General features: G+C 33.2%; 1 protein-coding gene across 1 annotated transcript; it reads right to left on the reverse strand.

Moving 5' to 3' along the window:
- Positions 1-4,132: 4,132 nt before the first annotated feature.
- On the reverse strand, positions 4,133-20,246 carry LOC118183943 (8.6 kDa transglutaminase substrate-like). Its single transcript, XM_035353561.2, has 4 exons — positions 20,041-20,246; positions 12,169-12,229; positions 10,565-10,694; positions 4,133-4,425 (listed from the first exon to the last, which is right to left on the reverse strand). The coding sequence occupies exons 2-4, from the start codon at positions 12,216-12,218 to the stop codon at positions 4,309-4,311; spliced, it is 297 nt and encodes a 98-aa protein (XP_035209452.1). The 5' UTR covers positions 12,219-12,229; positions 20,041-20,246; the 3' UTR covers positions 4,133-4,308.
- Positions 20,247-24,486: the final 4,240 nt, after the last annotated feature.

The following is a 24,486-nucleotide window of genomic DNA, read 5'->3' on the forward strand; positions in this document are numbered from 1 at the left end:
ATTTGGATTAAATGAACATCATGAAAAACAAATTCAAGTTTTGGAATTAATGAAGAAAGTCATTGGTGGATTAAGAGTTCAGGGAAAAGCCAACTTACTGCCTTTCCAAAAAGGAATAATAATTTCAATAAATTCTCTTTTTGGCCTACACCAGGATTTGAAATCATCGTATGATGCTAAATATATTTTAACCTCTAGATTAACTCAGGATGCACTGAAAGTCTCTTTAGTCAGATTCGAGGGCTTAGTAGGTTTAATGACCATCCATCAGCTAGTGAAGTTATACGCCGCTTAAAGCAATTAATACTCGCTAATAAGCTGCTAAATTTATCTTCAAAAGTATGCATGACTAAAGAAAGCAGAAATATTGATTCATATTTAACATCCGAAATACTTGAAAGGGTTTTGAAAACTGAGGGGGGAGATGCTTTTCCATTAAATACTATTGATGATTTGGATTTGGATTTCATAGAGGAACCTTCTCCTATGGCTTGGGAATTAGAATTGAATTCCGACAGACAATTTTCGACAGCCGAAAAAGAAGCATTAACATATGTTGCAGGTTATATTGCCTATCGTGTGCGAGACAAAGACCCATCATTGGGAACAATATCTAAAAATAGTGCTGATGAACCAATGTTTAATTCAGAATGGATTAAATTATTGTCCTTAGGAGGTTTGACTACACCTTCTCATTCATGGATGACTACAGTTTATGAGTTCGAAAACATATTTTGTGCAGTTCATGGTACAACTTACTATAAAGGGAAGCATGTAATTGGCTCTTTAATTAATAAACTGGAGAAACATTATCATGAAGTTAATACAGAAGCAATTCGTTTATTTTGCAGAGTGAGAACTTTTATTAGAATACGTTTCTTAAATAAAATTCTAAATTTTTATTAGAACACGTTCTTATGTTTTTTCCCAAAAAAAAAAGCAACCCAAAAGGGAAAAAAAAAAAAAAAAAAAAAAAAAAAAGGATTGCTTCGAATGTGGCAGCCAATAAATAATGTTTCAACAACTTGTAGTTGCATTGCGACTGTACAAGTAAGCATATATAATATGTTTTGATTTGAAATATTTTTAGATGACATTTTAGAAGTTAATAGCGTAAAGCATATTTCAAATGAGAACTAATTCTGTTAAGTTATTGTTATAGTTATTTTTATCGTATCCTCTGTTATTATTGATTCGATTTTGTGCTAGCTTAGCATTCTAGATAAAATATATATAAAGGATAATATTAAAGTAATTGGCATAAGAAGACCTGCCCCCTCAACCCCCACTTTTGAAAATAATTATTTTAGGTCCTGTGAGTAAAGTTGTTTTGTCTAAATTAAGATAACAATCTTACATGTATTTATTTAAATGAAATATTGATGTAAGCCTAAGTTACAAAATTATTTTAAAAAAATATATGTTATTATATTGAATCGGGAGAAAAATATGTCAATGTAAAATTTACAATTAGACTGAAACTCAAACTTAGATTAGCAGAAATTTTGCCATATATGTTTAAATATACATGTTTAAAACTATGCCAATTTAAGGTTTTTTTTTTTTTATTATTAATTTTAAATAGCTGTTATTATAGTTATTTTAGAAGCAGTAGTACAGTTCTCTTAGTTAACATGCAGATAAAGAAATGATTAGAAACAAACAGGCATTTAAAGAAAAAAAAAGGTCCCTGCAAATAAAAAAAAAGGAACTTAATGCTAAGAGTAGCGCATTTTATCTATTATTTTAAAATTGAGTAAGTACTATTAAATTTTTTAATGTTCAGTGTAAAATGCATACTGCAGTAACATTGTCTCTTCCAAATTATAGCTATCTTTCACACACAGCTCATTTTAAACGCTGGTTCTTCAAATTTAAAACGCTAATTTCTATGTTGTCAATTGCATCTCCGCGCTGAGTGGCATCATTGCTACGTCATCTCTCCCCGCTGCCTGTTTCAGGGGGAACCGCTCTATGAGCTAGCCCTTCTCTTTAGTCCTGTTGTTAAGTCCTAAATTTAATCTCTATCTGAACACAAGACCATCAGTGATCTCACTTAGTCGGTGATTAGCACAAGACTGTGAAGCCTGTGAGGACTTACGCATCGCTGTAAATAGTCTTGCGAGTTTCTTTTTCATCATGTGGTTGCAGCAGTCTATTCTGACGACCCTTCTGCGGAGGAGGCGCAGCAGCATTAGATCACTTCTGCAAGGAAGACAATAATGCTGTGAGGCAAATTTTATAGCCGTAGGGTCAGCAGTTCTCTTCTGCAGCGTAGATTCAAATCACTCTCTCAACTCTTGAAACTCGAAACTTGAAAAACTGATGCGCGCTCCGATTTTGGTTTTCCCCAGTCCGCCGAAAAATTATTTTGCCGAAACCGTCACCAACTTAAAGTGGTAAGATGCAAGGTTTTCACGTAATGATATCACTCAAATTATTCAGTAGCAAACTGTGGCATTAGCATTTTCAATAACAATGTCATGTCTCATTTTAAATGCACTTTAAGACTTAGGCAACAACAAATAACATTGAGTAAATTTTGAGCGAAGCAAGGGCCCAGAGCGTCTCAAGCGGAGTCAAGGGGCGCTTAGAAACAAATGGAAAAAAATCAGTAAAAAGAAGATTGCCTTTAAATGTACCCGAAAACATCAACAGCAAAAAAGATAAAAGAAAATGTCCTCTAAAGATAAGTTACCTATTATTTTTATGAAAAGAAATTTCGCGTCCAAACAACAGCACTTTCCTCGTCATTTTTCACTTCTGCAGTCCACTTAGCTTTATATATTAAACTGAGCTTTCATCTAGTTTATCTGTTTAATATTATATTTATTTATTTATTTATTTATATTTAATGATTTCCGTTGGTTTCGCGTTATGAATTTTTGAACAAAATACTGTCGTAAAATTTAAATAAGCAATTAAATATGCAATCTAAGAACGAATTAATCCAATTTAAATTAATCCTTAAAGAGAAAATATTCTGTTTAAGAACATTTCAACTTAAGAATGGCCTTCAGCAGCGCATTAAAATTCGCGAACCGAGGTTTCACTGCAGTCCGCTTTGAATGTACAGTCCTAAAAATGGAAAAATACGAAATTGTATTATTTAGTATCTCGCAAACAACCGGGCAGTCAGATCGAAGTTTTTCGGGTACATTTAAAGGCAATCTTCTTTTTACTGATCCTGTCAATTCATGAGAATTGTTTCCTCGGACTCAAAATTTATATGTTTTGAAGAAAGATGCCGCATATCAAATTTACATTATATTGTGAAATGTTTTAGCATATTTCAATTTAGCTTTGATAAGCTCACAATTAAAAAGAATAATTGTTGAGGATTTTGTGTAGTAATCAATTTCTTGATTCAAAAAGCGTCAATCTGCAGATAAGGAAAGGAAAAGTTTTGTAAATAATCGTCGTGACATTCTGTTACTAAAAATGTATGGGGGAATATGCCCTACTAAATTATAGGGTTCTTAAATTCAGAGTGCACTGAAATTATCATAAGTTTAATTGCACTACCTCTTACAGAAGGTGTTCAAATAGGTCCATCCGACATCCAGACATGTCTCCATACAAAGTCGTGCTGTGGATGGAGCGAGCGAGGCACTATCTTAACTAAAATATGATTAATTAAGTATAAATGTGAAAATAATTAAAAATAGAATTTTTAGTTTTCAATCTGCTGTTTTGAGAATATTATATTAAAGCGCTGTATCGACTTTTGAAAACAGAGCGCTATTTTGAGATTTGAAAATGTTGAGATTTCTTCAGATGTGTCAGCAAGGATATATCAGCTTACACTTCTGTATACTAGCGAAGACTAAAATTATATGCTGCGGCTTATTGGGCAAACTTTAACTCCAGTCTTCATTTTGAAATTTGTGAGTATTACAAATATGCCTATCCTTCCACTTAAATGCTCCGTGTCAAATGATATATTAAATCAGGTGCTATGGAGCTAGCTCAGACATAAGTAGATTATGCGATTTCCACTTCAGATCAATTAGTTACGCCAGTCATTGTACAGTTACTAAACGTGGTAAGCAGAGATTTCTCGGACACTCTGCATAGTGCTCTTTGTCTTAATGAAGATTTCGTTATTAAGAGAGACGTCAGGTTTAAGTTTCAAACAAATTTTATTTTCAGGTTACAGAGCCAAATCTGACAAACACAGTGTTCTTAGTTAACAAATTATTTATTACAGTTGAATTAGTAACTAATTTTTGTCAGAGTTGAATTGGTGTCACAATAGATTCCACTATTTAACATATTTATTAAATGCAGAACTGCTTACATTGTTATTTATAAACATTGGCCAGGATAGTTAATAGCTAGAGCTGGAGGTATACCATCGGGAGTCATACAACGGCTGCCAGCACAACGCTCATTAGCGATGCTACTGCATCTTTCACCTGGACACTAAATAATAATAATAATAATAGTAATAGTAATAATAATAACAATAATAATAAAAATAATAATAAAAGTATTCAGTAATTACAGTACGCTATCCTAGTATTTGAATAATTATAAATTGATTCTTAATTTAGGTTCACTTTTTTCTGAGACATCTTTTAGGAAGGTAAGACCTTCAGCTTGATTGTTTGCATAGCTGTTTTGATAATTATTTTGCCGATAATTTATCGTCTAATTATATTATAATATTCAAGGAAAATGACTTATTGCGAATATTATTTGCATTTCTTCTAGAGAAAATTTGAATCATACTAGTTCACAGGCAAACCGTGACTTGTCTGGTTTCGAGCTTGAATTCCAATTTCATTTAAAAGTTGAGAAGTACCAGAACCAAGGTCCGTCTGAATTTAAGCCTTGATTACAGCGAGAGGTTTCACAGATTAGATACTAATAACATACTAAAATTGTTGCGTGTGTGCTTAACCCATGCACTTAATTTTCCAATATCAAGTAATTGACAAGGCCAAAAGAAAACTTTTTTTAGCATAATTAACCATTTACTAGTTAATAATTTAATTAATTAATCTTAATAATTTAATTAATTAACCTTAATAATTTAATTAATTCTTCAATTAATTAGCTTTATGTAGCCTGTAAAATGTCTTTTATTTTTATCTTTATATCTATTGCAGATGTTCTTTAAGGTATTATTTTAAAGTAATTTTCTTTTTCGGAGAGATAAAAAATAAAACTTTTCTTAAAGGTACTTTAAAAGCACAAAGCACTTTTGTTTCATTTTTAGACATGCTTTAAATTTCCTGAAAAGATAATCCACTCAATTTTAATTTTTAATTTTCATATTGAACTTTGAAAAAAGCCCATAACTATGAATAAGCCAGTCTTAGAAAATGTACGGTACAGTGTAAACCTCGAAGAGGAAAACTCGCATTTATCTTAACCCTTTCCGGCTCGCTAAAGTCGGAGTTTTGATTTAAAAAAAAAAGGTAGGTAGTCTAATTAGGCCTAGAGAAGTACACAAGTAAAATTTTGTGAAGGTAGCACTTATCAGAAAATTGCTGTTGCTCTAGCTTTATATTTTTAAAAATGAATATTCTTTGTCTACATGAAATTTTGATTTTTTATTATAATATTTTTCTCGTATTTATAATACTAATCTCGTATTTATAACTTGTAATCAGTTTTCTTTCTCTGTCTTGAAGATGATCGAAGATAACAATGTGGAATAATTACGTGAAGGAATTCTGGTTCACAAAGTAACGGCAATACGTCAATCGCATGACGAAAAATCAGACAGATTGTTCAAATTTCTCTCGTCATATTTGTCAGGCAGTGTCGACGCCAGTGGCGTAACTAGAATTCTTGGGCCCCCATGCAAAAAGTTTTTTAAGCCCCCTCCCGAAATTTAGATACTCCCAAAAAAAATAAATAAAGGATTTTAACGGCCACCAAGAAGGGTTTGATAAGATTTTTTATGCTCTTGGTGAGCACGTTGTCCAGTCTGTTGTCCCACTCTTGCTAACTGGACTTTTTTTTTTGTCTTTTTTAGCTTTATTATTAAGCATAGTTTTCTTCGCATTTACGCCACATACAGTTCAACACCAAAATCACAAAATTTTTAAAAGCTGAATAACAGAAAATGTTTAGAACTCCAGACGGAGCGTTAAGTGTTGGGGTAAATTTTTATATTCATTTCAGTTTTCCCATTTAATTACATCAGTATTCAGTTTTTTCAATAAGATGGCATTTTTTTTGGTATGAGTCGTTTCATTATTATTAACATTTTATGTGTTAAATTTATTAATTATGTATCACGTTCATCTCGTTTACATAAAATTCAATTCAACAGCAAAATCATAATACAATATATTTAAAAGCAGCATATCTTTAGAACTCCAGATAGAGTGTTTGAGTTTGCCATACATACTTTTATATTCGCTATATCATTTCTTTCAAAACTAGCCTCTCATGCGGCCAACCGCCTAATAGTTATCTTAAAAAAAGAAAAAGTATATAACGAATTTAATGAGTCCAGCTAATGTAATTTAAAAAAACACTGAATAGTTCTAATTAAACATGTTTATTTAAATTAATCACATTAAAAAGTAAGAACAAAATATTCTCAAGAACTGCGCTTATTGACTTTAAATCAGTTAGCTAATTATTCAGTAACCTTCCAGATTAAATATGAAAGTGTTTTAGGCTTTAATGAAGACCAACGCGCTGGTAAGTGGAAGATAAAAAAAATTACTTCCAGCGGCGGTAACCAACGAGTGTTGCCGCCAACCAGTCGTTGGCATTTGACACATTTGACATTTGGTTGCAATAAAAAATCATTTCCTAAAACAAGAATTTCTGGGAATTCTAAAATTACAATGAACTTCATGGGGCCTGACTTATTGTATCTTCATTTTTGCCTCCTTTGTCAAGTATTCGCCTCAAGAAATTCAGAACTTATTCTGAAAATAAACCCCAACAAGAGTGTGGCCCGGTTAATAGATAATGACTTTAAAATCTCTCCTCTAGAGGAGAATCAAAACAAAAGCATACAGCTTCATTGCTTTGTATTCAGGCCCTTAAAAACCTGAAAGAAGACTGTCTTCTTTTAAATTCCAACATATATAAATGGAATTCAGCAGGGTATCCCAGGGCCCCCTAAGCCTTCGGGCCCTTATGCTACGGCATTCCTTGCATGCCCATATTTACGCCACTGGTCGACGCCTGAAATATTTATTCGTTCTGTTTTCTCCCTTTCATTGTTGAGTAAGTATTATTTGGATATAAGTCTTCTGAGATTCAGGTGTAATAATAAAATTGGTAATCTTTCTTGTATTTGTGGATGACTCACCTTTGCTTCGTAAAAGCGAAACGCTATTAAACCTACAAACTACTTACAACTCTAGCCTACAAACTATATATTTGTGCGCACAAAAGTTCTTACCAAACATTTATTTCCACAACCGTGGGTCGTAGACATATATTTCCGCTTACAGAAATGTTTTAAATGTAAAGATTCATGTTTTCTTATTCTGAAATGTAAAAAAAATTAATTTTGCATGAAATAGGAAATCTTAACTTTTTATATATTCTTCCGGTCTGTAAACTTATATTTACGAAACCGTTACGGTCATTATAAAAAGTAAAACACAAGTTTGACTCACATTCGACAAAAATTGAACGAACAATTTAATTTCAAAATTTCAATGTTTGGCATCGTTTTCAAAAATGTTGATTTCTTTCCCTAAATGTCATTCAGTGATGTTCTTTTTTTTTTTTTTTTTTTTTTCTTTTAGACTTACTAGTGTGTAATGTTCTGCAGAGTCTCACCCTTTTTGGTAGCATACACTAATACCCTTTTTGGTAGCATACACTAATACGTTGGGCTTTTCACCCAACATTATTAATCAAGCAGTTAAAAAATTCTCATCTCAACACACTAAAAGGCACACTCTTGTTTTAGGAGATTATAAAAATTCTGTTGTCATTCCCTTCTTTCCATCAATTAGCTATAAAGTTGCACATATTTTGCAGAAATTTAACTTTCGGGTTGTTTATTCTCCCATCAATAAAATTCCGAGTTCCATACTTAAGGACCCCATTCCGGATATGAATTCCTGGGGTATTTATAGGATTCCTTGCCAGTGTGGTTTAATTTACATTGGCCAAACTAAGAGAGCCTTAAAATTTCGCGTCAAGGAACATGAGGCATATGTTAGAAAAAAGGAAACACAGAAGTCTTCTGTTGCGCAACATTGTTGGTCCGAAAATCACAGTTTCAATTTTTCTGCTGCCAAAATTATTCAAAAAACATCTTCCATTGGAGAACTGGATTTTCTAGAGGCATTTCACATTCATAAAAATCTTTCTGTTCTAGTTAACGATCCTAATTCCTATCCAAATTTGCCTTCGGCCTTTAAAGAAATTATGTTTTAGTTCTGGTTTCACCAACAGATGGCGCCACTTGCTTATTCTTGTCCAGGCTTTCTTATCTTATCTAATCATTTTTTCCTATCTTTTTAAAACCTGCGGTTTTGCAGCTGAGGATGGTGGTTCGGTAAAATCATCGAAACTAGTCCTGTGAAATTTTGTAAATATAACGCTGATTTTTGTTGTTTGTCTTCTGAATTAGCATACACTAAGTCAAGCCTCTAAATAGAATTAAGCGAGTTATTACTATGTCTAGTTAATCGAACAACACCGTAAGAAAAGTGCAGAAGACACTTTTAATAAGAACTCAAATAATTTTAACAGAAGGCACTCCTGGTGTTCACAAAATCAGCCAGCAGTTATGGCGTAAACTCAAAAGAAAGGAATTCAAATTCAACTTAAATTTAAGTCTTAAGTTAGCTAACGGCTAAGCAGAAATACACTCCTGCTCACAAAATAAGCAATAAACTATATATATATATATATATATATATATATAAAAGAGCACGAATGTAAAAAGTGGAATTAAAACATACAATTTACATATGAGGAAGAGGTCGCATTGCCGAAGGCAAATAGGCAACCGAAAGTAGCGTAAAACGCAATACCGCAGTCACACCACAGAGCCTTGAAAAGGGGTATGCTCGAACTATGCATCAGTTCGCAAGCAGTGATTGTTCCGTGTAACCCGAGATAACCAAAGCAGAAAGCGTAAGCCAAAGACTCGAGTTGCACAATGAAATGAGTTGAAGGGCTGTCGGTATGTTGCAATCTGGTGCAAGACAGTTCGCTGTAGCGAGAGAGCTGAATGTGCATCGCAGTGTCATCAACAAGCTGTGGAATCGCTTTTCAAGGAATAAAAACATCTGTAGAAGACGTGGATTTGGACGTCCGAGGACTACCACAACGGCAGACGGTTGCTATATGCAAGACGCCATAGATCACTTATAACAGCACAGCTGGTGTTGCATCGCTTTGGTGCCGTAGGACCGCTCATCTCGTGCCGAACTGTATGCAGTCGACTGCATGAAGATGGACTGATTATTATTTGAAAATATTTCATGGTCAAAACTTTAAACTGAAAATATATTTTCCAATAGAAAAGGTGATTTCCATGCTTGTCTTCTTTCAATAATTTTATGTTCCACAAATTCATGCAGCCATAGTGAATATTGACCGGATAAAGAAAAATGATACTCTTAATGAAACAATAATCATAGTATCAAGTATTTTAATCATCTGCTCAATTTCATGAGAAATTTAAATTTAAATCATTTAAAACTTAAAATAGTGAAACATTTACTAAACACTGAGTGAAATGTATTTATTCATAAAAATGGCAAATAAGCTAATGTGACATTTTCGATATGTAGCTAGATTGCCAACTTAAGTTGGTAGGGCGATTTAGAATCCAAGTAGAAATCCACGATCGCACGTAAACGATTCTCTTAAGATGCGATCACCTCCATGTCAGAAACAATTCTTGAATCTTAGTGAGATGTTAATACGAGATAAAGTTTTCAGAAATGAACCCAGAACAAACGCTATTTGATGAAAGATAATCTTATTCAAATTGATAAGGCCTTTGCTTTGACTGTGCTCAAAATCTTATTCAAATTGATAAGGCCTTAATCAATCAAATCTATTTGTTCGTCGTTTCCTATTAATTAAAACTGCTTGAGCTAGTTATTTCATGTAGTTAAAAACCGTTTCATCCTTCCTTCTGAAAAACCGATTTATGTGAAACACAGCATCAAAAGCAATTACCTCCCACCATCGTAAGAAACTGGGAACGAAAACTTGCCTTTCAGACTATTTCTGGGAAAGCGCGTTTTTTGGAAAAACTGTGCTTCGTGCTCACAAGTATGATATGGGTTTCAGCTAAGTGCGGTAATATGCAGTGACGATGTAGCTGCTAATTCTGGATTAAATGCACAAAGCGAATTAAATATACAAGCTTTTCAGTAAAATCCACAGGATTATTGTCTCGTTTCCTGCAAATAAATGTATCTAAAATATCTTTTCACTTCATAAATTTGTATTTTTTCTCAAAGTTTAAAATGGAATCTTGAAATAAAACTTTATGAAGTAAAATATCTTTTCACTTCATAAATTTTTATTTTTTCTCAAAATTTGAAATGGAATCTTGGAGCATTTCCACCATCATAAGAAACTGGGGACTTTTTTGTAAACTCACTCTGTAGCAGATTGGGCAGCAACCACAGTAGTCCATATAATATCCACACCAGCAGTTATATATTGGTGGACACATGCGTCGGTCACACTGATTGCAATTGGGTACAGAATAACTTTCCACAGAAACTAAACTGCAAGAGAAAAAGAAACTTTGCTTTTTGTGTTTCTATAATATCATGAATGTAAACAGAACTATATTCATATATAAAATGACTATGAAGGAAAATTTGAAGTTAATTTTTATAGTTGCAAAATTAAGGAAACTAGATTTTGTTTTTGCTAAAGGTCTTTTGCAATATACGTTTTCTAACTTAAGAAAATAAGGTACGAGAAACGCTTCAGAATACTGGTGTTTTAGTAGTGAGAAAAACTACGAAATTATCGAAAACTTATATGTCAAATTTCTAATAAATAATGCTTTATAAACGAAATAACGCGAAACTATCTAAATTATAAACTAAACTCAGTGGCGTAACAGCCCTAATAGGCCAAGGCCAGCAGTGCCCGAAATCTGCTTTCTTGACCATGGGTCCCGGGATGCGTAAGCAAATGCGCAAGACAGAATGACAGAATTGCGTAAGCAAGGGGTCAGCTTGTCGCAGGGCCCCCAGTGTTTAGTCCCCAAACAAACTTGGTACTCATTTTATCGACCCAAATGAGGGAAATCAAGGGATGAAAGGCTGAGTCGACCTTGCCCAGCCCGGGAATCGAACCCTGGACCTGTGGTGCTGCTGCGCGATGCGCTAGCCACTGCGCCACCGGGCCTCATCTTTCGAATTTTTCATAAAATATATGCAAAAGAAATTTAACTGAAAAAAGGTTAACTACCAGTTCAAACAGCATACGAAGCTTGCATCTAAATTTGCTCTATATTAAATTAAAATCGAAAATTTTTAATTTTTCACAGACATAGAAATGTATAAATACTTAAAATCTCTAAATTAGTAAATTTCTTCTACATTTTCTGGTACGTATTTCTTTGAATTGTAGAAACATTAGGTTATTTTGAAGCAAGAGAGATGAAAAATGAGCAATGCTCTCGGCGGGACCCGAACCTCGGACCTCTCGAATTCACGTCGAGCGTGCTGACCACTACACTACGAAAGCATGCTAAGACGACAGGAGAAATATTTTATATACTCCCCTTTTAAAGGGCGATTGGGCTTTTAGGGGACTTAATCGTCAAATCTTGGTGGTGAAGAAACATCATTCATCCCCTTTTTAGTTCGGGCGCCACTGTAGAAACATTAGGTTATTTCGAAGCAAGAGAGATGAAAAATGAGCAATGCTAAGAAGGCGGGAGAAATACCTTATAGAATAAGAGAAACAAGCCATAAGTAATGTATCAGTGGTATCAAAATATCCTCAGTTCATTTTAAGAATTTATAATTTTTAAATTAGAAATCATAATTTAATGAGTTATTCATATACATGTATATAGTAGCTTCTAGAATAAGTTACCTAATTCCTTTTAAAAGAGTAATATTTTCAAAAAGTAAATAACATGTTACTTGGTCATAATATCGATAGCATGGATTTTAAAAAAATTATTTCAATTAGTGAAACATAATTTTTTAACACTTAAAAACGGAAACGAAAACTTACAATAAAGCCAGGGTAGCTGCCAAAATGGAGATATAAACGAAAGTTTTCATCCTTTCAGTTTCTATAACAGAGAGGGAAGAAAAGACAGTAGATTTTCTGTAACTATAAACAATCATTGCAAATTTTCTAGACCTTAATAAAATACATATTCTGTATATGTATTTAATCTTTAATAAAATATCCAAAATCCTGTAATCTTTAATAATGTACATACATTTTCTTAAAATGCATAAAAGTTCTTTAGGTTTTAATAATAGACTTTGTTACTTCCTTAATAATGTAAACGAACATTTTAGGCTTTAATAATGCATTTAATCCTCACTTTTATCTATTAACTAAGTGTTGAAGAACTTAGCTAAGCGAATAATCGCTTAAGTTCAGGAATAGAAACATAAACTCTAGAATGCTTTTATTGCTTAAAATAAAGATTAACAGATGGCGCCTTTCTCAGGAAGTACAACAAAGCTTCCACTTGGGCTTAAACTCAAAAATGTAAGAAATAAGAACTTAACTAATGACTAACTAAAAAGATTTAGCCGAAGCTAACACAATTTCTAAACTAGTTGGCCCGCAATATGAAATTAGCTAGCGAAGCTATCAAAGGCATGTTATACAGCTGAGTGTTACTCTATGATTATCCACAATAAGGATAATTAGAAAAAATGAAGACTGTATTAGAAAAAGTGTAGCAACTGGAACTTGTAGCAGTAAGAGCACAATTTCAAATGTAACAGATGATACAATGGAAAATATGGAAAAGGCACTTGTGATATGGATAGAAGAACAAAATCAGAAACGGGTTCCAATTTATACTAATGCTATTGCAAAAAAGTCTTTAAAGATTTATAAAGTACTTAAGAATCAGTCACCGACGACTTCGTCAGATGAAAAAAAGGTATCTTTTTTCAAAAACCACGGTTGGTTTGAGAGATTTAAACAAAGACATTCTTTACATAATGTAAGATTGAAAGGAGAAAGTGCATCTGCTGATTCGGATGCAGCACAACAATATCCAGCAAACTTTGCTGAAATGATTGTCGCCAACTCCTACACTTCTGATCAACTCTTCAATGCTGACGAGTCCGGGTGGTTCTGGAAAAAAAAGTCTGAAAGATCCTATTTAGCTAGAGCTTGCTAATCAGTTAGTAATCATAACGTAGAGAAAAGTAGTATAACAATTCTTTTCTGTTGCAAAGTTTTAGACGATTATACGAATATAATGAAACCATTGGTTATTAAAAGTCAAAAACAACCCGCTCATTTAAAGGAAGAAACATAAATAACCTTCCCGTTTATTGGATGGCTAAATAAGAAAGCATGGGTCACTGCCATAGCTTTCAATGAATGGTTTCATAAGATGTTTGTACCAGATGTCAAAAATTATTTTAAGTAAAAAGGGATTAGCTTTTAAGGGCTCTTCTATTAACTGATAATGCACCTGGTCATCCTCAAGATTTACAACACGAAAATGTAGAAGTCTTTTTACCAAAGAGTACAACTTCCTTATTACAGCCGTTAGATTAAGGAATAATTTCGACTTTTAAGGCACTGTATATCAAACAAACCTTCAGGTATATTTTAGAACAAATGGAGAATGATGAATCTCTTACTCTTATAGATGCTTGAAAGACATTTGCAATCTTATATTGTGTTAAGCATGTTGGAATGTCATATACTCAGACTAAACAATTAACGCATGCTGGAAAGCAATAAGGCCGGATGCTGCTAAAGATGAGAATGATAGATTACCATTAAAGCATGAATATTCTCAGATCAATAAATTGGCCCAAACTATATGAGGAAAAGGTTTTGACGATTTAGCTCAGGGAGATATTGAAGAAATAATTGCTGACGAAGAACTAGATGAGGATGCGTTAGTTAACATGATTCATGAAACAAATAAATATGTTGAAGACAATCATTCTGAAGAAGAGCAATCCGAACCAGTTGCATTCACAGCAAGAGTCATCAGCGTAGGACATGAATTGGAAAGAAAATTAGGAAATCATTTTTTACAATATGACACGAATGTTGAACGAGCTCTCCGATTTCAACCGGAGCTTAGTAAGCTTAAATCAGTATTGAGGAGGTTTACAAAGATTTAAGAAAAAAAAAAAAAAGCTAGACACTTGTTAATTACGGATTTCACTGTACAAAGTCTTCTCGATCTGAAATATTCCTTAATTCGTCAACCATTGAAGCGGAATCTTATCAAGATCGCTCAAGTGATGAAAATGACATCATACCAATCAAGAAGAAAAGACTAACAGTTCATGAAAAAGATGACAATGATTAAACTTACGATAATTTTTTAAATGATCTTATATTTTCCTATAAAATAAATTAAATATCTATCTTTATTACCTGCATATATTTGCTATTTTATGAACGAAGAATAACTTTATTTATTTTAAGATGTCTTACTTTTGATTTATGTAAATAAATGACAAAATTATGCACATTTAGTGTGTTTTTCGTTTTACACGGTTTTACATAGCAAAATTCAAGATTCCATTTACATGGGTTTGTGCGGAAATCTTCCGTTAAGTAGAAGGATAGAGCTGTAGTTGTAATCTAAATTTGATAAAGAAAAAAAAGTAATTTATTTGAGTTCCGAGTTTGCTTCAAACATTAGACTGATCAAAAACACATTGGCCATACTTAATGACTTAATTAAATTTATCATACCCAGTATTTATCAAAAATGTTAGTGTTGTATGCGGAAAATGTACATTTCTAGAAAACTTTTAATCTGTTTACTTTTCTTTCGTTGACTTCATTTTATATATAAAATCTGCATCATTTTGCTGAAGGTATAAACATTTGAATTTAATATGATTATTAAAACAAAGTAAAAAACAAATCTAAAAATAATTGTACTGATGCCTCATTGATTGATGATTAAACATCTCTCATCATGCATTTACTCACTTCTCTAACCAAGAAATATATCATAATTCTTACAGCTTCATGGGGCAGCTTGAAAACTGCGTTATAAAAAACATGTAGAAACTCTATTTATATGTGGCATGGAAAAAAGTATACGAACGCCACTGTACTGAATAAAAAGAAATGTACAAATTGAGTTTTAATTTATAGTTCATAGCGTCTTCATTTCTCTGCGAGTGCTGTGAAGAGAAGTCTAAAATATTGTAATTTCCTGAAAATCAGGTTATGTCACGTCAGGAGTTTTACATTAGATATAGATTCGGACTAATTCTTTAACATAACGTCATCAAACATTTTACTCTTCAACTTTCCGTATTTCAGCCTTATGCATGAGTAAACTCTTCATGTAGCATTTAGATCTGTCATTATCTTGTGAATCATATTTTGGAACTGTTGAATCTTTTGAGAGCGGAGCGGACAGCATGCATACCAGAGCGACGTACAGTAGTACGTATTACGTATATCAGTGACATGCCCGGCGTTCATTTCCAATTTACACCTACGACTGACACTTCTACACTGAATCTTACACTGAATATTGTATATTCACTCTCATACTAGATAGCCTCTCGTAATTAATTTACATTTATTAACTGCTGTGCATTGGTAATACGATTGAAAGTTGTTGCCATGAAAACGGCAACTAGAACATAGCTGAGCTACAAATGTTTTAATATGCACTTTTAAATGAACTATGTTTACTAGATTATATCATTAGATGCTTTTTATATGGATACCTTAAATATTGTTTGTTTAAAGTTTGTTATGTATGAAGTAGAAATAGTTTGAATCCGTTAAAGTTACAACAAAAGGAATTTCGCAGTTCCTTTTTTTCGACGCTAATTTTGTTAACGGCCAGTAAACTGGTAGTTTAATCCTACATCAAAACGTTGCAAACGGACTAGCGGCATGCGCGTTTACGTATTTTTTCCATTTCTGAGGTAATTTTCTTCTAGTGTCGTCCCTTTCTTAGACATCTCTCCCTTAGATAGCTGTAGTTTTACCTAATCCAATCCAGTCGCTTGATCGCTGCATCAAGCGACCAACTCTGCCGCAGTAGATGAAATCGTAAATAAATTCTATGTCTGCTTTCCTTAGGGTTGCCTTACCTTAAATTTAGGGTCGAAAGTGACGTAACACTAAACTAACAAAGTTAATTACAATTTATAAATTCTTATATGACTTCTGAAAATTCTATTTATAAAGAATTTCAGTGTTTCGCGAACTTTAATAAATTTATTTCAATTAAACTAATGATTGGCGACTATCGATTCCATGGCCAGATGGATAATTCATCCTTTAGCTGAAAAAGAGACTTGCGTCAAAGCAGGCACTCCAATCCTAATCCGCCACACAGATAAAACAGCGGGAACAGATAGAGTGAAGGTGATAACACACATGAGGCGCGAATGCAACGTCCCTGTCCATGACGTGTAATTGTCCTTTTTCTAATCGTTGATTTTTACTCAAGAATTAAAAAAAGGTTAGGTTACTTAGAGTGAAGTTTTTGTGTCATAGAAATACTGCTGTTGTAGCTAGAGGGCGCCTAAAAGCAGGACTGAGGCAAAACCTTCTTAAACAGAAGCCCAACTACGAGCATGGACCTTATAAGAAATAGACTAACCCAGTGGGCGGGGCGCGCGTCACCGACATGTCCGCATGAAAGAGTAGGGACGATCTGGTTTACTTTACGCGTAATTCTTGTACAAACATCTTTACTTTGGTAAAACGGTAAAAACTCTAAGGACAAAATTTATGGACTTAATTTTGCGTACAAATAACATAAAATTAAATAAGATTGATAGTACTTGATGCTTTGAAATAAATAAGGTAAAATTAAACAAGATATGATAACTTGTTTTTAAAAAATTAATGACCATTTTCAGGCAGTGATTTTCAAAACTATAATAACATTACAGAACAATCGTTTATTTGATTATCTCATCATTAACTCATTAAAGTGGAATATTTATTTTAGCAATTTAAAAAATTCGGAGCAAAAAATTTTCTGAGTGTAATGAAGGAAAAAAAGATAAAATAAAATCTAGACGCACTGAGATTTTATATTACGCCCAAAAGGAACCTTTTTTTTTTAACGTTTTGTGTGGTACCTATATTTATTGAATATCATGTTCTTCGCCCGTAAACCACATATATTTGAAAACAGCATACCTTTAGAAATTTCCGCACTGGAGATAACAACGTTATTTTCCGTACAGTGTTACGATTACTCGCTTTGAACTCGTTGAGTTTATTAATCAAAAATTCGTTAAAGTTTTACAAAATATGAAATAGATTAAAAGAAATTCGAAATTCGACCATCCAGACGCCCATGTTCGGGTGGAGGATTGTATTATTCAAAATTTTATGACTATTTATTAAAACCATAAGCATAAATTATATAGATTCCGTCGTTTTGTAACAGGGCGAGAAACTGTGACAATATTGTATGCATGAATACATGTATTCATGCAGATTCTTCATTATTTAATTTCTTTAAATATAATACAGGGCGATAATATTTAATAACAACAATTTGCAAGGAGACACGAACATTTATAGTGAAACAGTGCCAAATGCCGCTTCGAGCTAATAAAGTAAACAGTAAATAAAAAAATCTTATGCAGAAAAAAATAAATTAAAAAAATAATCACTATAAAATACAAGCAAAATTAATTATTACTGTTAAATACAATTTTAATATTAAGTGTATAAAAATTAAGGAGTCAAAAGTGTTTATCACTATGATGTATTATGAAATATGATTGAAATAAAATTCCTTTATAGAAATTGTACTATAATACTCATCTATAATTTAAAAAAAGCAGCACAATTTAGAATTTTAAGGAAAACTTTACAAAATTCGTTTTTAAATATTTTAGTATTTTTTACTTATTTACACCAATAAAAAGCATAAAAATTGCCAGAGAAAATTGCTTGTTTGAAATTTTATTTTAGTTCAGATTTAAAATATTATTTTCTAAAGAAGTAGTTACAAATTTCCTTACAGCATAGGAAAAGCTAAAAAAATATGCAGCCCTGAAAGCATGCAATAGCTTTATAATTATCTGGAAAGCTAATTATGCTCAATAAATATGCTAAATTTTTAAAAATCAATCTGAGTTTCAAAAATAAAAATATGGAGAAATTCTCATTTGTGAAATGAGGCGCTACAACCAGCTTTTTCTTGACAATTCGGTTATTGCACTGAAATGCTTATAAAGCGCCTGCGAACAATTTTACTTCTTTCCCTGTATTTCTTATATATCACTCTCTTACACTTTCGTCATTGTGACGTACCATCGGTGTCACAATGACGAAAGCATATTTATATAGATTCCGTCGGTTACTTCCTGAAATTTGCATATGATTCTTGAAGATGCGTGTAGTGATTTTAGAGGTCATATATTTATTTTAGAGTTCGATTTCCGCGTAACTCCGAATTATCCTTAATTTATGGACATGAGTGTATTTGAATTTTCATGCATTAGGAATTTAAATTATTTCTTGTTTGTCGCAAAACTGTGCACTTTATATTACAATTTAAAAAAACCATAAGCATATTTATTGCCTTCACAGTTTCTTTAGAAAAAACTTTTAGTACTAGTTTAGTTTTAGTAAATATATTAAATATTAAGCTAAATAATTTCATTTGCTGCCATATACGTATGAAGTTAAAAGTTCCAAGTTATAAAATTAATCAAAAAGTAAAAAATTGGACATTTTAATCAGTCAGTCAATATTTAGCATACAATTCGATACATAATAATTAACCATACAATTCGATACATAATTATACTAATCGATACGTAATTACACAATATTATACACAATGTATTCTATAAAAATGAAATTCCTTAATATTAACGTATCCATTTTTTTTTAAAGCAGAAGCAAATACCTTAATAAATTTAAATTTCAAGTTAGGCTTAACTTACCCGAGAATACTTCGAAATGGTAAAATTTTCTCGCGGTATCGATTTTAACCATCTATGTAATACATCTTGTTGCTTAGGAAATCTATATACTGATACTGAACCGTCACAATAATTTTTTCGGCATAACGGCACACAGTACTTTAAAAAAAATCAATATCAAATTAAGGAGACTTGGTTCACGCGTCTTCTCACGACCAAGGACGAAATTCCCCTAACTTGCTAATGCCATCTAGATGGCCTTGGTTTAAGGGCGATTTTTCGCACCCCATCGAGAAGGCCAACGGTTTGTGACGTCACTAAACTACGATCCTTCAGTAGGGAGGCTTGTGTTTAAGAAGGTGTTGACTGAGGGCTGCTAGACGTCCGCAAGCTACCGGTTGGAAACCACTGGCATGGACTCTTACTTCCAAGAATTAGATGGGTAGTTACGTAAACAAAATGAATTGTAATTATAGGTATGATATAAACAACAAATGAAAAGTAAAATAATATCTTATAAATATATATATATGTATAGGAGGGAAAAGCATACTGATAAAACGAAAATAAAGAACGATGCAACAGTAATGATACAGCAATGAAGATAGTGATACACGGTCTTAACAAAATGAGAAGATACCGAGCTGATGTTTTTTTATTTAGTTTTTAGTATTTTTAATACGATTTTATTTCATGATTTGTTTTTAAAATTAGCAAAGGAAAATTTCTTCTGAGAATTATCAAGAAATAATTCGAAACAAAATTTTCAGATTCTGGAAGTTTTATCTTACTGTTATATTAAACATTATACACTGATAGCCTTGACTTCTTTATACGTTATGCATATATGAAAAAGAAAAGTTCTATTTTCATAGAAAATTTTCCAAACAATAAATCTGCTAATTATCTGTTAACAGTACAGTCTAATGATGTCGAATATTTTAAGTTATATGCACTCATTTTCATAAATTCATATATTCTCTCAAGGATAGCAAATTCTACTTACCTTAAATTTACAATTAAAAATTAACAATGCTTTGGAGATTGATAAACGTAAAGCGCTATGTTTCAAATATCACTGTTTGGAAGGAAATGCCATGTATTTGAATATAGATCACACTTCCCAAGGTCACTGATATGTTAACAATGGAAACTAGTATCGAAAGTATTGCAGGAAAGTCAATGAGTTCCTGGTTATTGTGCATGTATGCATACGCTGGAAAGAAAAGAATAAAGAATTACAATGGCTGTTTTAAAAAAAGAGTCAATTGTTTTTCTACTTCATAACTGTTAGCAGAGAAAGGTCACTAATCCGTTATTGATTGAATTTTGTTACAAATTTCTATTCTTTACATGTGACGCATCAACTTCTTTTATACGGTTATTTTATAAACCTCTTTTCAATTCCAAATTTTATTTCACTTTAGATTATTTCATTTCATACAATGATGTGCAAAAATTAAAGACTAGATAGATTTTCAGATATAATGTCTTGCAGCTATGCTTCCAGTCGGTACAAATCATGCTATAACATCGTTGAAACGTAAGACTATTCTAAAGTAAATTACGAGTAAAACAAGACAGGAAATCGAAACATCCATGTAACAAGCGGCAGGCAAGAAATGTGTTATCCTCAATAGGGAGTATGATCACTCTGAACTACGAACTATGTAAGTGCAGCCTCTGTCCATGTTCAGTACAGGACTGCCAACAAGCTCTTGCATACAAGCTTTTCTCATCATGCTTTACAAACAAGCACCCCAGAGACCATCCTCATTCGACAGTATTTTTAGAGGCAGTCTTATGTCAGTTATTTTCTCCATATGGTTAGACCAGTGGTACTCAACCTTTTGCAGCCTTTAATGAACCTAACAATTTATTCTAGTCATTTGTCAAGAAGCTTAAAAATAAACATACTACACCTAGGCCTAAAGACAAATAATAAATGTGCCTATACTAATAAGGAAAAGGTCTCTATGGCATGCCGAACACTTTGTAGAACAATTTAAACCCAATGACAATCCCAGCGATGGAAATGTGAGGTATTACGTTAAAGACTGGCTTGCTGCACATTCTAAGTAGAAAGATTTACAGCTCACTAATCCTAAAGAAATTCAAGATGTCATTAACATACACTGGTATCCTGAACGCTTGCCTCACAAATGCTTATTTCCCCATGTCTTGGAAGAGCGCTAAAATGATAGTACTACCAAAGCCAGGCAAGGACACGACCAAGCCAGAGGGCTTCCGCCCTATTAGCCTTCTCCTGGGTTTTGGGAAAATACTTGAGCGGATTATTCTGAAACGCATGGAGCCTTATCTGAAGAAGCTTCCTATTGAGCAATTTGGCTTCCGTCGCTCGCTATCCGCTACCAAGTAGCTTGTTAGGCTCGCTGAATACATTGGTAGCTCTCTACATAATCATCAGACTGTCATCTTACTCATGTTGGACGTGGCGAAAACCTTCGACCGCGTCTGGCATGAGGGGCTTATTTTCAAGCTTATTAACCACGACTTTTCGCCTGCTCTTATCAGGATTATTCACTCCTTTTTGTACGGGCGTAAATTTCACGTTTCTATAGGAAAGGACTACCAGTGGTTAAGAGAATCAGGGCCGGCGTCCCACAAGGGAGTATTTTAGGTTCTGTCTTGTACTTATTTTATGTTGCAGATCTACCAAGGGCCAACCTGGATTACAATTATTTTCTTGGATGCTACGCTGACGACACTGTCGGCAATCCCCAACTTTGTGATCCGCAAGCTGCAGAGCATTATACCGCAAATTGAGCACTGGTGTCGCAAATGGCGGATATGTATCAATGCAGATAAGTCCCAACTACTGATTATAAGGGGGAAGCACTCACGGACTAATATCACTGAAAAACTTACGCTCTTCAACACTGAGGTACCCCGTGTTAACAAGGCAAAGTATTTAAGTATTGTACTCAACACCAAGTTCAACTGGAAGGACCACATTATGCACGTTCAGGGGAAAACTATCGGCGTGATTCAAAGTCTCATCCCTCTACTCAGTTACGATTCAAAATTAGACTTACGAAGAAAGAGGCATCTGTACATTTCGATCATCAGACCTATTTTCTCATACGCCTCGCCTGCATGGGTAACTATGAGGACCAGGGATTTGGATAAACTGCAAATTATGCAGAACAAGCTGCTGCGTACTATGACTCATGCACAATACTACGTCTCAAACAAAACTCTACACACGGATCTTAAAATCGAGTCTGTTCTAAATTTTCTGCACCAGATGAACGATAATTTCTTTAAGAAAGCAATAAATTGCCCACACCTCAAGAATCTTAAAGTTCTTGATTATATCGTCTTAGAAGAGGACCGTGAACTCAGACCACTAGCCGCCCACCTGTCCCGAGACGCTAACTTTCCGACGTAGCATGCTTTCCGTCTATACATATGTATATAGCACACCCTTTTAATTTAAATTTGCATTGTATCCTTATGTATGTAATGTTAAAAGTAGTACTGCATTTTCTTATTTAATCCCTTTGTACTTTATTTGTAACTCATTGTATCCATGTTTTGTAGCTTAACATATTTTATCTCAGCTGTGAGCCGGCAACATCGCGCTTTGCGCGATAATTCGGCTATAAATGTTCGGTTCGGTTCGGTACTCAACCTTTTTTGGTGGTCGGGTACAGAAGGCAAAGTTTCAAAAAGCGAAGCGGGCACCACATAACATTTCCGTCTCGGGTGATATTCAGGCCATCCCTTGGCGATATTATCACGTTACTAGTTAACGCCAGCTCGTAAGAAAAAAAAAAAAAAAAAAAAAAAAAAAATGCGCCCTCATAAAGAAGATAGATAAAACGGATTGAGATAGAAACAAAATATACATTTCAAGCACATAGGTTTTAGTGCGAAACATTGAGACACTAAACGTATTGTACAAATTACAGTCTGTTCATGAAGTTTAAAATACAAAATTCCACCAAAAGCACTAAAATTGATGTAGATAACCGAAAAAGGTATAAAGTTCACTTTTTAAGATCCTGTGAAAGTTCTGAGAGTGAAGTTCTTGGTAGTGTTGCCTTACTCCAATTGAATAAAGACGTAGTGGTACGTGTGGGAGAAGTACGTAACGTAGGGGTAGAATTTTTTTGGTTGGGTCCCGGGGGGGGGAATGGGGACCGTTGTAGATTTCTTCTCTTGTGAGGATTGCTGCCGTGGAATTTCCTCCAGGGTAGAAAGAAGAAAATATGCTAAATTTATATTTTCTGATTTATTTGTCTGATAATTTTTAATTTAGAATTCCTTAATCGTCATTTCCCGCTGATTAATGTTTTTTTTTTTTTTTCTTTTTTTTTTTTTCCCCACGTAAATTGGGCTGTCATTACTGCAGAAATTGCCTGATGGAAAAAGTCGCTTGTTACCAGCTTTTGTTATGGTTTAGGAGCTTTTTATCGTAGTGACAATATGATCCCATTACTGGTAGCAATGACGGACTTATAAATCATGTTGTTCCTGCCTTTCATCTACAACGGCGAACACAGTGGGATTGCACAAGTAAACTATAAATTAATTAATAACTGTTTACGTAAGAGGAATACAGACTTAATCCATATATCAAAACGTTCGTCTTGGTTTCCTCAATAGGATGATATGCCCAATCAAACAGTCGTTGCTCCAGATCTCATGGAATAAGGTAAGGGTCCCCAACCTTTTTATCCCTAAGAGTACAATCTACAATATCTATTGGACGGCGGGCACCATTTACTTTATCAAGGTGAATTTATAATTGGATAGATTTAATAATACATGCACATAATTTACAAAAAAATATTTAACTCAAAAAATAAAATTTAACATATAAAAATTATTGTTTTTATTCTTGTGCAAAATAATTATTAAGTAATGCATACAAAATCTACAAAGTAAAAAAATCTCTTATAAAAAGTACAAGTCAGTGAGATTTTTTGCACTGCATTTCATGGGCTAATGCTTCGTTAGTTAGGCGAATATGACGATATTCCTAATCTTAAGTAGTCTTTAAGGAGTTCATCTGTAAGTTGAGATCTGTACTTTGATTTTATGATAGTCGTTGTCGAAAACAATGAATGAAAAAAGTACGTGGAACTGAGAAACGATTTTAATAATACATACACATAATTTACAAAAAAATATTTAACTTAAAGAATAAAACTCAACATATAAAAATTGTTTTTATCCTTGTGGAAAATAATTATTAAGTGCTAATGCTTCGTAGTTAGGCGAATATGAGAATATTTCTAATCTTAAGCAGTATTCAAGGAGTTCATCTGTAAGTCGAGATCTGTACTTTGATTTTATGATAGTCATTGTCGGAAACAATGAATGACAAAAGCACGTGGAACCGAAAAACGATTTTAATTTCTATGCTGCTTTTTTCAAGAATGAAAATTTATTTCTGTTAACTATATTATATTCCAGAAGTTCT

Source organism: Stegodyphus dumicola, chromosome 1 (genome assembly GCF_044657685.1).
Source record: "Stegodyphus dumicola isolate Sdum_Otavi_A_Nest chromosome 1, ASM4465768v1".
Lineage (NCBI taxonomy): Eukaryota > Metazoa > Arthropoda > Arachnida > Araneae > Eresidae > Stegodyphus > Stegodyphus dumicola.